The 15,787-nt window shown below is 32.3% G+C and overlaps 3 protein-coding genes and 1 long non-coding RNA gene across 5 annotated transcripts; 1 reads left to right on the forward strand and 3 right to left on the reverse strand.

Moving 5' to 3' along the window:
* Nucleotides 1-695: 695 nt before the first annotated feature.
* Nucleotides 696-3,693, reverse strand: LOC128196277 (uncharacterized). 2 transcript variants are annotated; one of them, XR_008248409.1, is made up of 5 exons: nucleotides 3,347-3,693; nucleotides 3,014-3,078; nucleotides 2,141-2,325; nucleotides 1,918-2,066; nucleotides 696-973 (listed from the first exon to the last, which is right to left on the reverse strand). It is a non-coding gene; the product is annotated as an uncharacterized LOC128196277 (long non-coding RNA). The 2 variants fall into 2 exon arrangements; XR_008248410.1 differs by having other exon boundaries at nucleotides 3,014-3,268.
* A 3,980-nt stretch (nucleotides 3,694-7,673) lies between these two features.
* Nucleotides 7,674-9,154, reverse strand: LOC108340903 (protein MAIN-LIKE 1-like). The gene is made up of 6 exons (XM_052879954.1): nucleotides 9,139-9,154; nucleotides 8,777-9,045; nucleotides 8,671-8,704; nucleotides 8,271-8,499; nucleotides 8,042-8,165; nucleotides 7,674-7,952 (listed from the first exon to the last, which is right to left on the reverse strand). Exons 1-6 carry the CDS (start codon nucleotides 9,152-9,154, stop codon nucleotides 7,674-7,676), a joined length of 951 nt encoding a protein of 316 aa, XP_052735914.1.
* A 961-nt stretch (nucleotides 9,155-10,115) lies between these two features.
* Nucleotides 10,116-11,437, forward strand: LOC108333934 (stress-related protein). Its single transcript, XM_017569457.2, is given in 3 exon segments — nucleotides 10,116-10,290; nucleotides 10,754-10,778; nucleotides 10,781-11,437. Coding segments are annotated over 3 exon segments (594 nt in total). The 5' UTR covers nucleotides 10,116-10,260; the 3' UTR covers nucleotides 11,320-11,437.
* Nucleotides 11,438-13,281: 1,844 nt separating this feature from the next.
* On the reverse strand, nucleotides 13,282-15,296 carry LOC108323963 (pentatricopeptide repeat-containing protein At4g21705, mitochondrial). The gene is given in 2 exon segments (XM_017556774.2): nucleotides 13,282-14,575; nucleotides 14,955-15,296. Coding segments are annotated over 2 exon segments (1,461 nt in total). The 5' UTR covers nucleotides 15,177-15,296; the 3' UTR covers nucleotides 13,282-13,336.
* Nucleotides 15,297-15,787: the final 491 nt, after the last annotated feature.

Genomic DNA, 15,787 nt, shown 5'->3' on the forward strand with positions numbered 1-15,787 from the left:
AACATAGTAAGACACAAATGATGCCAATAATAGAGGTACCACCAAACCTAGAATACGAATCATGATTTAGAATATATTTTCCTAAAATTGATTCTATTATTAATAATCGAAGGTCTTTAAATAGTTGCACTTACAATATTATTGGAATAAAAATAAAAACTAAAAATAAAATATTAACATCTTAAAAATAAAATCTACTTAATCTATCATAAAATAATAGTGTACCTAAATAAACAAAAAATCACACTACAAGAAAAATTGGAATTATATACTGCTAAAATCTGTATGTAACATTCAAAATCTGTATATAATGATTAATTATATACGAAATACATACGGATAAAAATCCGTATATAATATACTCGTAGGTAAGTTATATACAGATTTATCCGTAAGTAAATTACATACGGATAAATCCATATATAATATCCGTATATAAGTACATATATAATTACATATGTAATTACATACGGATAAATCCATATGTAATTACATACGGATAAATCCGTATGTAACATATGGATAGAAAAAAAAAATAATTCCTTTATTTGTAAAGATCAGGAGCCTTAAAACAAAAAACTTATAAATACAATATAATATTATATAAGTATATTGTCATTAGTTTCAACTTTCAATAAAATGAGTGAATAATTATGATTGACAATAGAACTACGAGCCTTAAAACAAACAAAGAAACTTATAAATACAATATAATATTATATAAGGTTATTGTCATTAGTTTCAACTTTCAATAAAATGAGTGAATAACTATGATTGACAATAGGAGGGGCAACGTCTTCTTGTAAAACCAGAATATAGAACCTATTACTATGAAGGCACAATTGCAAGTATCGTAGCAGTTTTTGTAGCCACATCTAAACTGGGTTGTTTCTGTCTACTTTAAAAACACTTCTTCGGAAGTCCATGTCCTTAAATCTCTCCTAACAAGCATGGTCCTTCTCAGCATTTCCACCTGCAAAAAAGCACCCCAATAACATTAATCTTTTTCTCTCCACATTAATTAAATAAAATATATAATTAAAAAAGTATATTATCTTCAAATTTAAAACCTAAAGAACAAACTTTTTTTGTCAAAATACTAGAAATAGTGATAAGGATAAAAAAGAAGATAGAAAAGAAGTTAAATTGAAAATAAGTTTATTGACTTTTCTTGAAATTAGTGAATGACTAAGCATTGAAGACGATGTGTATTTATCTCTTTAAGGGTTATTTATGATGATGGGTTCTTAGTAGAAGCTAGAACTTTATCTTTGTCTAGCAGCAAAATTATTTTAGATTCATAATACTAACTAACCAAAAGATGCCATAATTGTAACATAAGAAATCAATATAGCATGGCACAACATAAACTAAACAGCATATTGATTTAGGTAAATCCCGAGACTCAAATCCCCAGGAGAAATCCCCATACTCAAATCAAGATTATGGCAAGTGCATGCTTAAATTTAAAGTCAACTTTCATGAATCAATGTTCTCCAAAATTGCTCTCCACTTTTTCTTCATCATACTTGACAGAAGACTTAGTATAAAATCGACACAGAAAATACAAAATGAAGAACCCTTTTGGATTAAACTCCTTATTAATCCACACCATTTCATTCATATAAGGACAATACATTCAGTATCCTAATAAATGACTATTGCAGACCTTTATGTTTGGATAACCTTGTCAGTTGGCACACAAATTCATGAAACCTTATCATGGTAGGATAAAAAATAAGTAATTGTAGCTCTACTTGATTTTTATATAAAAACTTTTAGATAATAGTGTTTGATAACTAGCACAGATTTCATATATAAAACCAGATTAACTAAGATGAGAAACTAAGAATATAATGAACTAAATTTAAAGTTTAAATTTGAATAAGGTATAATGCTTGAAATAGAAGTTCTCACGTCTTGCTAATAAATGGTCTTATACTTTGTTCTCCTTGACCACCTTTGTGAAGAGCTAAAGCACTTATGTGAGTTGCGTTTCTCCTCAATATTTCACTGATTTGTCGATGAAGAACAAGCACAAACTCTTCCTTTGTAAAAATTCTCATCTGCAACTCAATCAAATCATGAATTAAACTGACAGAAAAATCAAATAAAATTGATAGCCTACCATGTTCAATACCTGCTTCAAATCCTCCTCATAATCTCCCAAACTAAAGTTTATATCAGCATTTACTCCATGATAGCAGCCTTATCGTATGCTCTATGAATAGAACAATATCATCAATGCCTGAAGGTGGTGGGCCACATTCCCCCATGTAAGCTTTTCAACATTCATCAAGTCAAGAACCTTTTTAGGCATAGGTTCTGCAGAAAAAATTGTTAAAAATAAAATAGTTAAGGACCTCAACATTTCATTGCTATCACCTACCCAAATAATCATAAGAAGCTTGTTAAAATAAAATTCAAGGAAAGAACAATTGATAAGAAACAGAGTAAATTGTACAAACAACTATTGAGGTTGTTCAAACACGATGTTCTAGCTTTTTTATGATCACAATAATGGTCCTTATAATATTCACACAACACAATGAATAACAAGAAATGGTGGTGTAATTCATTTCAAAGACTGGGCTAAGCATGTCTGACTGATTAAATGACAAAGGCTTGATGCAGAAAGTCTAGAATATGTATACTCCTTGATAAGCAATTTGTAAACCACAAATTCCACCAAGGCTTGTGGTATGCCCCAACCTTTGATTTCAGTAGCCACTTCCATTAACTGTGCCAATGATTTACCAAAACAACAGCATCTAGCCAAACCTAGTTTCTCTGATTACATATATCAGAAGACTAAGATGAACCCAGAAGTCAATTTTGTTCAAAAGATCTAAAGATGAAAGCAATACATATTAGTGTTAAATATTTAACAAGTGAAATAATCTTATGAAAAAACAAAGAAAAAATCCAAATGTTCACTCAAAAAGAACGTATGCAAGTTTTTTTCCAACACAAACGACAAAAGTTTTTGAAAGTCAAGATTGAAGAACTATACCATGTTGACTATAGATGTGCTTTCCATTTAACCATTCCCATAGCCATTCCTAAACCCTGGAAAACCTAAAAAGCCAGAAATTTGAATCAATTACAACCATCAAAACACATTAAAGACATGACCACGAAAAAACCAAAAGCGAGTGAGCAAATTGAAAACCAAATATTATTGGAGCGCAAAACCAAAGAAAGAAAAAAGGGTTAGATAGATGAAACCCTAGATTTTGGGGGTGGAAGTGGGAAGAAAGATTTGCACCTTGCGAAAGAAAACCCTAGATTAGATAAATTTAGGATAAGAAGGTTAGGGCTTGAAGGAAGAAGATTAGGAACTTACTGAAGAGTCACCGCCGATAGTGAATGACGACGACAGTGAGTGATAGCCACACTAACGAAATGCCGGTGTGAGAGTTGAAGTGGAAGGGTTCTGAGTTATGGGAGGAAGAGGGAGAAACGCGATTTTGACAGTGGGAGAGTGCAAATGAGAGGTTGTGTGAGGAAGAGGAAAAAAAATGCAAGTGATTTCAAGAGAGGGGAAAATGGAAGTGGAAGGGTTCTGTGAGTTGTTGTGGGAGGAAGAGGGAGAAACGCGATTTTGACGGTGGGAGACTGCAAGTGAGAGGTTCTGTGAGGAAGAGAACGCGAGCGATTTCCAGAAAGAGGGGAAAATGCGAGTGATTTCGAGAGTGTTAGGTTAAAGAAAAAATTAATTTTAATTTTTAATCATTAGATACAAATCTTATATACGGAAAATAAGAGGCAAAGATATTTTCTATTACATACGGATTTTTTTTATCTAACTCAATTTTTAATATCCGTATATAATATCGGTATATAATAAGTTTTTTATATACAAATTTAAATTCGTATATAATAATATATAGATAAATAACTATTTTCTTGTAGTGTCATAATTACTTATTCTTATTTCATCTTTATCATAATCAAACTAAATATTATACTATACCCAAACTTAATAAGACAAAATTATTAATAAAATTCTAAAATTTAAGTTTATACCAACAAATATCTCATGAAGTTTTCAATCTTTTTATATCTATTCTTATATTTATATATTGTAATTTCTTTATCTACTTATTAATTTCTTTATTCTTTATGGCTATGTTATGTAATTTAAATATCTCTTCTTCAAATATATAATATCAAAAACAAATATTCTTTCTTATCTTTCAATATCTTCTTCTTTATTATTCAACATTGATCAAGTACTGAATATTGAGAGCATTCCATTTAAAAAAATAAATGAAAAAGTAATTATCCCTTTTTTTAATGGTTTAAAAATTCATACAATTTTTATTATCTATTTTTTAAGTCCTCAGATTATGACTGTTTATCTATTCGTCAGAATATCTCTAAGAAATCTATAAAAACAGAATAATTTTATAGGAACTATTTTTAGAGTTGTTTAATAAAGCAATTATTGTTACTTTCATATATTTAATTATAGATATATTTTTCAATTTACCATCTTTTTATACTTTAAATTTGAATTTAATTTAAAAAAACAATGATGAGAAAGTTAACTATAATTTTTACGACGGTAAAAGTAATCTATCTTGATTCTATAATTATGATTTACAATTTAAATGTATTATTTTATCATACATTTTAAATATAATATAATATGATTTATATATTAACAGTTATTTGTTGTTAATTTTTGTTATAAAAAATTTTATTCTAGTTTTTAGTTCAACAAAATAAACATTAACCATATGAATTATATCTAAATTATAGTTATTAATGATAAGAAAAATAACTACAAGCCTGTTAAGAACTAAAATAAATCTAAAATAAAATTTATGAAATAGTTATTAGTTAATTTAGTTTAATGCTGGTAAAAGTTAAGTATTTATTCATTATCTATTATCCATTAGTGAAAAAGGAATAAAAGTAACGTTGTGAGAATAAAGTGGCATTTTCATTAACAATTTATTTACTTTTTAAATAAAATATTTTATGATTTTATTTTTACTCAATTTTTTAGAATTAAACAATCAATATTTTTATTTATTGCCTTTATTTTCTCAGTTAAAGTCTAAAATTAAAGAGGATGGGAAAAAAATTTATGTTGGTGATTTTGTGTTGGTGTGTTGCCATAGTTTTCATCAGATTTTTGTAACATTTCATCAATTTTTCTTCCCTTAATGCAAGCTACTTTTTGAGACATTGTTTGCCTTGCAGGGCAGTTCTCTATATTATATTCCCATTTTGATATATGAAAATCACATATCTTCTAATCTTAAAATAAATATTCAATTCTATTATTTTATTAACAAAGCAACACTTTATTTTATTTATTTCTATACTTTTCCATAGTGAAATTGTATCGAAATAATATGTAAATATAATAAGTTAACAAAGTGAATAATATATTTTATAATAATTAATTTATTCATATATTAAAACAATGTTTTTCGACAGTATATCTTTATGAGAACTTCTAAATGAGTGATGGAGTGATAGTATACTTTTTTTGCGTTGCTAATATAAAATAATTATTTTATTTTACTATTAAAATATATTTCTTTTTTATAAATTATAATTAAAATTTAACAAAATTAGTAATGACTGTTTTTATTTGTTCTTTTATATATATATATATATATATATATATATATATATATATATTATATATATTATATACAGAGGGAGACACACAAGTTCACTCATCTCATACATTCATTCTATTATCATTTTTATATTCTTGAGTTTTGAAGACCACGATTGAAGTAAAATTGTCAATCAATTTTGGATGTTGCTTTCTTCACCACCACACTTTTCTCCCTCCACCTTTCCTTTACTATTTTGTCCCTAAGTAAAATTTTATTTTTAGGGTTATTTTTTAAATTTACACATTCAGAACCTATTCCACTAATAACCTATTATAGTTTCCCGTAGTAAAATACTTTTCTTTTATTTTAACATTATTTTTCTTCTTTTCTTTCTTTTGCCGTTGTGAAATACTACAAGTTGTAAAGGTTGGTGGTGGTGAAAAGAATTATTATGCAGTCTTCCTCTCGTGGTGCAGTGTGTGGAGTGGTGCAGTGTTGCTTCCTCAAGGTGCATATTCAAATAAACCTTCAAATAAAACCCTAAAATAAAAAACGTAACCTTTAAACGGAGGTGACATCCTTCAACGGATGTCAAAATCTTTCAACGGTCCTTCAACGGATGTCAAAATCCTTCAACGGATGTCAAAATCCTTCAACGGATGTCAAAATCCTTCAACGTAAAACGGATGTCGACATCCGGCATCAGTTTTTTCCTTAAACGGATGTTGACATCCGTTTTTTCCTTAAACGGATGTTGAACCCAGGTTATATTTTTAATTTTAGGGTTTGTTTTATTAGTTTATTCTTTATTTTTGAAATATTTTAATAATTTAATTTAAATGTTTTGATTTATTATTTTTGAATGTATTTCTAATGTATTTTAATAATATAAGGAGAACTAGGTTTGAAATAAATTAAAATAGTAAAAGTAAAATATTTTAATTTAAGGATATAATTGGAATTAAAAAAAAATTGGGGAGATGAAGGGAAAAAGGTATGGTGGTGGAGGGAGAAAGGTGTGGTGGTGGAGGGAGCAACACCCATAATTTTTAACAAAAGCTAGCAAGTGATCCTAATTGTTTCCAAGTACTACAATTTCATCAACTTCTTCTATTTAATTTAGAATATTAATCTCAATATAGTAATCTTGACAAAGTTGTTGTTGTCCATAAAAGATATAAAACACGTATATATAAAAATATTATAATATAAATTGTTGTTCAAACCAATCCAAAAGTAATAACCAACCAAAATTGAACTTATTTTTGGATTTATTTTTCTTTAATTAAATGCTTATTCTAATTTTGGATTGAAAATATGCAAAAGTTCTTTGAAAAATGTTTTATGATTTAGTTGCAAAAATATCAGATTCATAAGTTAAATTTAATATTATAACAATTGGCTTTAATCCAATTCTCTCTCACAAGAAATAAGAGTTCAAACATCACTATTTGAATCTGACTTGATCTATCCAGCATCTCCACCAAATAATTCTTATTCCTGCAACAATTAATGAATTGAAACCATAGTTAATTTTTTTCTTATAAATTATTTTTATCTGAGCATTTATTATTATATGAATATGTTGAAAGTTTCAAACATGTTACAAAATATCTACCATTTCTTTATAATTATTTTTATCAGAAAATCTAATTGATCTTTCTGATCATAATCACCTTCATAATCATGATTTTATTATTTTATAGAATTCAAAACCCCCTATCTATATTCAAGAAACATTGACATAGTTTGAGTAACATAATGTGTGGATTTCGAAATTGTTTTAAAAGAAATATAAAATATAATCAGCCAACTAAAAAAACATATAAAAATGTCTTTAGATATAACTTTTAAAAATGATGTTAGATATATTATAACAATTAGATTTCCTTTTAAAATATTATCACTTCTAATTTCGATAATAAAATTCATTATGAGTTAAATAAATATAATATTATCATGTATTTGATAACTTCTTTTTAAACGGGCTTTAGGTTGTACAAATGGGCTTAAGCGGATTAGAATTTTGGATGGGGTGTTATCCCTCCACCACCACAACTTTGCTTCCTTCTTGTATAACCCAAACTGTCATATCACACGCTCAGGCAAATAACGGGAAAGAATATCACCAATCCGAATCCATCCAGAATACATACAAATGCCAAAGAATGGACAAATGCCCCGACGTCCCTCATATGGATGCCATACAACTCCACTATATGTCAGGCCATCCAACTGCGACCGAATCTCTGCAAGAGTCGAACTCTGCCGAGGGCTCTGCCACCTAGCCGCACGTGGTGTGGTCTCATCATAAGAAGACACCAACCGCCTCCTTCCCATGGTAGGGAAATGCTCGTATATCCAATTCTAAAAATGTAATTATTTAATTAAATATCTTTCTTCTTTGAACATCGAAATAAGTACATCAAATAAATGTGAAGAGTATATGTCTGTACCTGAAACAAAGTCAGAAACCCAGCCATATGCTTCGTGGAAGCCAGACTCGCATCCTCGAGCTGGTCGTACAAATGGGCGAGTGCAACAACACCCCAAGCATATCTACCACACGCGTGTACATCTCTAAATAATACAAGGTAAGACACACGTATAGAAGTGGCACTTTTATTTGCGAAAATCGTGCATCCTACTAGATGCAACAAATATGCTCTGGCAGCATAGTCTCACTGTTGCGACTGACACCTCTGAACATATATATGTCTTAGCCAGCTGAGTCTGACTTTCGGACCACGTGCATCCTCCATCTCAGCACCAGCTGCGCCACCATCAACACCGAGCAGTTCTACAAGGATTACACGAGCCTCCTCAAACTCCAACTCCTCCAAATCACATAATTGTCCCAGCACTGGAAGGTGAAGTAAACTGGAGACATTGTCAAGAGTGATCGACATCTCCCCTACAGGGAGATGGAAATTACTCGTCTCAAAGTGTCATCTCTCTATGAAACCGAGCAACAAGCCCTTATCAACGTAATCATAGCAAATATCTGTGAGAGGCATCAAAGCGAAATTCAATACAATGTGTTGAATTCCTTCGACGCACGGTCCTAACTTATTAATTTTTTTACCATGGGAGATCAACTTCAGTATCTCCCCTTGATCCTACACAACAATATTTAATATCAATTGTATTCGAAAAAAACTTAATAATTAAAATTTAAGTTATGCACTCACCCGACCCTGCGAAATGCCATAAGCAACATGCTGAACATAGTGTGTCAGCAATGAAGCATCACGTGGACCTCCAGGAAATCCATCGACATCCTCCTCCTGTATGTCAGGAACATTGACATGTTCCTCCTCCTCATTATCGTCATGAGGAGCCTCAAATGCCTCCTCGTGAACAGGACCCTCATAGGCCTGATATGCCTCCTCCTCAAACGCTCGGTCCTCAGCTATAGGGTCATCTTGAATTGGAGCTGCATGTCTTCTCCGAGCTGAAGCTGTAGGTCATCTCCTACCATCACCTTGTGCAGAACTCTCTCCTCGAGAACTTTCTGCTCTAGAACTCTCTCCACGAGAACTAAAAGATGAACCTCGTGTTCTTACCATTTCTGACAAAAATATTTTTAATTAAATTAATAATTATTTTATTAATTAATACTATTTTTTTATTAATTTAATAATAATTATTTCATTAAATAAAATAATTTTAATTTAGATATAAATAAATAAATAATTAGAAAAAAACACTAAATTTAAATACTCTATAAATTAATTTAAAATATAATAAATTAATAAAGTAAAAAAAATAAAAATATAATAATCACGTAACAAATTAATTGAAAAAAAAAGTTAAAATAAAAACTAATAATACAGGCAAAAAACGGAGTTCGAGCATCCGTTTGGATCTGAAACGGATGTTGACATCTGTTTCAGATCCAAACGGATGCCCGACCTCCGTTTTTCCTGGTTATCTTCTTCGTTTCTCGCAACTCACGCACACAGCAGAAAAAAAACACAATAGCAGCCGAGCAGAGCAAAAATATATGCATTAGATTTGAAAAAAAATTAAAAATATCATACTAACCTTGTGGGAGAAAGCACCACCACACTTCACCGTCGCACCACCGCCGCACCGTTGCGTCGCACCGCCGCATCGTCGCACACTGCACCGCCGCACCGTCGCACGCCGCCCACAAGGAAGAAGAAAACTTGATATGGAGGAAAAATGGAAGATGAGAATGATGGTATTTAAGTGAGAATCCGATAAGGTTGGGAGGTGGGTGAAAAGGGGTAAAAATATAAATTCTAGGGTTAAAATAAATAATTAAAATTAAAAAGTATAAATGTTATTTTTGTAATTATAAAAGGTTAGTTTTGTAATTCAGAAAATATATAATAGAATTGAGGAGATGGAGAGAGAAAATGTGGTGGTGGAGGGAGTAACACCCTAGAATTTTTGGTGGAGTTTTGAAAGGAATATTCTAGATTCTACTCTATTTTGAAACTTAACCTGTAAGAAACAGTATTATAGAAAATCCAAGATTTTATTCAGCGCAGTTAAGAAGAAACGCGTTTAGTCTCGCTTTCTGACCTAAAGTCGTGTCCATTCCCATACACCACCCTTTTGCTTTCTATAAATTCACAACTCCCGTAATTCTTCCCCAATTTCAACCAAAACCGACACAAACGAAAGAATCTTCTAGATTTTCATCATGGCTGCCGAAACCCAACCCCCACAAATTGTATGTTACATCCATCTTTTCATCCTTATTATTATTGTTCTATTTTCCCTGTGTGAATGATCTAGTGCTTTCAATTTAATTGATCATCAGGGATCAGACTATTCTACTTTACATCTGTTGTTTATCTTGGGTTTGGATTTTGATTGAATTTCCTGAACGAGATGATTTCATTTTCCATGGGTTGTTTATTTACTATTTGAATTTTAAGAGAGAACTATATTCTTAGTGTGTTGTTTATTTTGTTTAGGGTTTGAACTCGATTGAATTCTGAGAACCACAGAGTATTATATTTTCCATGCGTAGTTTATCTATAGTTTAATTTGATTGAATTTTTAGGACGAGAGTATTATTCTAATTTTTTTGTTGTTTGTATATGGTTCGAATTTGATTGAATTTTAAAGATGAGAGGGTTCCATTTTCCTTGTGGTTTATTTAGGGTTTTGAATTTGATTTAATCTTGCAGAATGAGATAAAAGAAGAGCAAGAACTAAAGAATTCGTGCAATTCGCAACTCTTGAGGCTCTCATGCGTTGCGCCATCCTCTACTCGTACGCCAAGGAACGCGCCGGCCCTCTGAAGCCCGGCGTTAACACCGTGGAGGAGGCCGTTAAGACCGTGGTGGCTCCGGTGTACGACAGATTCCACCTTGTCCCAGTCCAGCTCCTCAAATACGCTGATCGCAAGGTCGGGGAGTTGGACCGCCACGTTCCCTCCAACATGAAGAAAGTCTCCTCACAGGCCCGTTCCGTTGTCTCCGATGTCCGCCGCGACGGTGTCTCCACCTTTGCGAAGACCGTTTATTCAAAGTATGAGCCCACGGCGGAGCAGTGCGCCGTGTCCGCGTGGCGGAAACTTAATCAGCTTCCGCTCTTCCCTCAGTTGGCCAACGCCGTGTTGCCTAAGGCTGCTTACTGTACGGAGAAGTACAACGAGGTTATTGTTTCATCGGCTGAGAAAGGTTATAGGGTTTCAGCTTATCTTCCTTTGGTGCCCACAGAAAAGATCGCCAAAGTCTTCAATGGAAATTAATCTTTGTTTTTTTTTTTTGACAAAGTTGTTGCTCTTGTCAGTCTTTCTATTGGATACTATTTGGTATTGTGAATGATCTGCTTTGTTTTTTTCTTTTATAAAATAAGGTGATATAAAATAATTGTTTCAGTTTTATTCTAAACGGGCATTTTTATTTTTGATGGTTTGAACACAACTCACAGTTGTGTTCGGGAAAGAATTTGAATTGGAAAAGAGATCATGGATTGATTTAGATAGATTTGGCGGTAAAATTCATTTGTTTAAAGGAGTTAGATATAAGTATGAGTCGATTTAAAAGTAAAATATTATAGATTAAAAATTGGGGAATGAAAAATATTTAAAAATTGGCAATTCTATTATAAACATAAATTTAGTCTATAAAGTGAAAAAAAAATAGAATGTTTTTTAATTTTTCTAATAACGTTTGATGTTCTTGAACATTTGAGCATGTTGAAAGGTATGTTAACAACAAATCAAAGTTATCAGAATAAGGAAAACAATATATTGTTGATAAACAACTCTGGAGCTCCGGTGAAGCAATTAAATTTTTAAGTAACTCTTAAGCATTCACCTTTGAAAATGCTCTTACAATATAACATAATATCAAACTTCCTTTTAAACTAACTCTTCAGATAAAAATATACATATAGGCTGAAATTTAAAAAGAGTGACAACTAAGCATAAAATACATTCACTATCTGTGAATGAAAATCCTTTTCAATTACAAATTTAATTTGTATCCCCATTATTGAGGTTATATTCTTCAAACATCTGCTCAAGCCTTAAGTAACATGATCCTAATCTATTCATCTACAGAAAAAGGAATACACGCACATATATGGTCAAAAAATATCTCGTCTGCAACATCATATAGTGAAACATCAAATTTGAGAATAGCATAGAAATCAAATCAAACATTATACTGGGATAGTTGTGCTAAATCCAAAACTAAGACAAGTAACTCATTTAACACATACAGTGAGGACGACAAACTCAACTCTATATTGACTGATTATTAACCGTTACTTAACCAAGTAATTCACTTGGTAAGTTATTCGATTTTAAAGAGAACATTTAAATATGTAAATAAATAAATCAAAGAACACTTAGCAAATTATGTCGTGAAGGGCAGAGAAAGATTTGAAAGTAACATTGATTTCGCAATTGGCATGTCCCGCAGTTTTTACAGCCACCTACTGGGAGTGCAACTCCCACTTGTTTAAGTGAACCTGCAAGCATTTGACTCCCTCGTATTTCCATGAGCTTCTTTGGAACATCATGAGGAACCATTATCCTCACATTATACCACAAGCTAATACTAACAAAAATTTGCGACGGGACATTCAAAGATTGAAACAGGGTTAACGTCTAAAATCACAAAGCAAGAGACCTATCTAGGCAAAACACAAACTACCTCTATATTTTTTCTAAGAAAAGGAAACATTTTATCTCTAGACAGAATTAAATATTTAAAAGCACAATTTTATCAATAATTTTTATAAAACTCTAATTTTACACCTGAAACTAAAATCTATGCTAATTCTAGAAAATTACTAACTCTATAAAACTAAAAAAGGAATTTTATTAAAGAAAAAAAAAACAAAAATGGAGTGTTACCCCATACAGAAAAAGGTGAAAAAATGTGACTTTTGGATCAAATGTTCTACACTTTCAATTTCGCCCCTAACCGCGTCGCTTTTAGACCCTATCCATCTGTCATCAAAATTGGTCAAGGTCAAGACCTTGTTTGATAGTGTGTCTAGTGAGCGCATCCATTAAGTTTAGAAATCACCTAACGAAAGGTATAACTTGAAATACTATTCACACATTCAAGAACTATTTTGTAGTTTAATTAAATGGGGGAACTAAGATGAAGGAGTTTACCACTTTCGAGGACTTGGTTGAACTCCAAGAATAAATCAATCGATCCTTGACTAAATCCTAGTAAAATGATCCCAGAATAAACCAACTCATGAAGATTGCACTGTTGAAGAAATGCATAACTAAGTTTCAAAATTCATGCACTCCTGATGTTAATTATTTTCTTAGTTTCTTCGTTTTCAACAATGCCATCTTTCTCCATGTGCTCTAGAAGCTCATCCACTTCTTTACCACCTCGCACATAAGTCTTGATTAGGGTATGATATACTTGTCTATTCACTGGGACGGCCTTTCTTAACAATCTGATGAAATCTTCTGCATCTTCAATACTGCCGTTATCAGCCATCCAACGCAACAGTTCTGCAACCACCTTTGCATTCGGCTTCCATCCTTTATTTTCCACGTACATAGAGAGGGCAGTTTTAAAGCACCCCAATGCCTTCTCCGTGTCACCTTAGTGAAGATATCCACCTGCCACCATCGACCAACAGTTTGGGCTTGTGAGCTTTTCCTTATTTTGTAACTCTAGGAGGATGGCCTCGGCTTTCTCATGCAAACCTTTTTGTGCATACCCAGTGATTACAATACTAGGGATTCCAAAATCATAACAATTTCCGGAGGATTCCCATTCCGTAAGTATTTTCTCAGCTTCATCAAGCTCCCCAAGCTTTACCAGAGATTCTAACATGGTTGTGAAATCTCTGTTTATGCACCTCTTACAAGAACTTTTCTCCAAATCCCATATTCTCATAACCTCTTTTTTCAGTTCAAGTCGGGCATACATAGAGATGAGGTGATTGTAACCCTCGCCATCTTTGTTACCTAGCCTCTCCTCGGATTTCTTTAGGGCAGAAACTGCCTCGCGTCTAAACCCAGCTTTTATATAAAAATTGGCCACGATAGAGTAAGCGTTCCAGTCCATCACAATGTGTGGTTGAGTCTCCATCTCTTTCAACACTCCTTCCACTCCACAAAAATCAGACCTCACACCATAAGAATTTATACAGATCCTGTAGCTGAAGTTGTCAGGCATGACTTGGTTCTTTTTCATCCCACTTAGCACATCAGCAACCTTCTCATGCTGTCCAATCTTTGCATACAGGCACATAATGACATTGTAATTTAGTGGAGACGAAGCAAACCCCAACTCCTTCATTTTCCGAAAATGAGAGAGGGCCTTGTCAGTTTCCCGCTGGCGAGCGTAGCAATTCAAGAGAGCACCGTAGGTCTGATGAGTTTTGTCTTCATCCCTCAAGGCATCAAAATAGCTTTCTGCAGCAGAGTATCCTTGAACATTGCCAATCAAATCCAAATGCACCGTATGTTCCGTTGGAGAGAATACGCACACACCCTTCATGTACATCCACTCAGATACCTGCAGTCAGTCATTGACGACATAATTAACTTGAGGCGAAAAAACAACCAGTCTTTCCAATCACGGTACATTCACAATAAGTAAAAGCGAATCAAACTTTGTAATTTGCAAATCACACTTTAACAAAGTTCCTACATGTGTTGCATATTTTTAATTTGGTCCACATACATGACAACTTCTCCCTACATGTATGTTCGGTCAGTAAGTGAAGCACCAAATCAAATTAAAATGTGCAATGTGGTTAGCAGTCAGCATACGATAACAGTGATTAAACTGGTAAAGTTTGTACTAATAGGAAGCAATTTAATAAACATTTACACATAAGAAGGAAATCGAGAATCTGTCTCTCTTAGTGAACATGAATGAAAATAAAACAGACCTGGAGGGCTTGGGAAAACCTACTGCGTTTGCGAAGGTCGCGAATGACGCGTTGAAGTTCTGCGACTCGGACCTTGTTCCCCTTGTACACCCAATCGTCGAGCACCGGAACCACACTGGTGTTGGGATTTCCGAGGGGACTAATTTTTGAGTACAGGCTCGGTTTGTTTGTCCTGCTCGTGTAGTATGATCTGCACGTGATTGCCATTCTGCGAAGAATCATCTCTTCAATGCCTTCGCTAGGGTTTCTCTCTTTCTTTCTCTACTGCGCAGTACAACGAGGTTATTGTTTCCTCGGCTGAGAAAGATTGTAGGGTTTCAGCTTAAAAAAAAATCATAACTTATTATTACTAAAATTTTCTTAAGATAAACTGCTTAAAAGTACTTACCAAATGACTTAATTAGTTCATAAACTATACAAATAAATTATTGGCTGATCTTCTGTTTTAGTAAATAAACTCTATACGTTGCTCAAGATATTTATGAAAAATAAATAAAGGTGAAACTGTTTCAAAGAGAATAAAAAATTAAGTTGTAATTCATTAAGCATTTTGAAAATTTTGCTAAATGTTTGGATAAAAACATACACAGCAAACAATATTTCATTATATATTATTATAAATATAAATACACTAAAATTAAATTAAAAATTTTAAATCGTAGTTATTTGATCGTTAAAAGAATATAATAAAATATTTTTAATCTATATAATTAAAATGGTACATACAAAAGTATCTGTCTCCATATTTACAAGAATTAAGGTGGCAATTGAAAACATATTTCATTATTTTACCCAAAAACGAACTTTAATAATCTTCCTAACCCACGTGAGTC

Source organism: Vigna angularis, chromosome 1, assembly GCF_016808095.1.
Source record: "Vigna angularis cultivar LongXiaoDou No.4 chromosome 1, ASM1680809v1, whole genome shotgun sequence".
In the NCBI taxonomy this organism is placed as follows: Eukaryota; Viridiplantae; Streptophyta; class Magnoliopsida; order Fabales; family Fabaceae; genus Vigna; species Vigna angularis.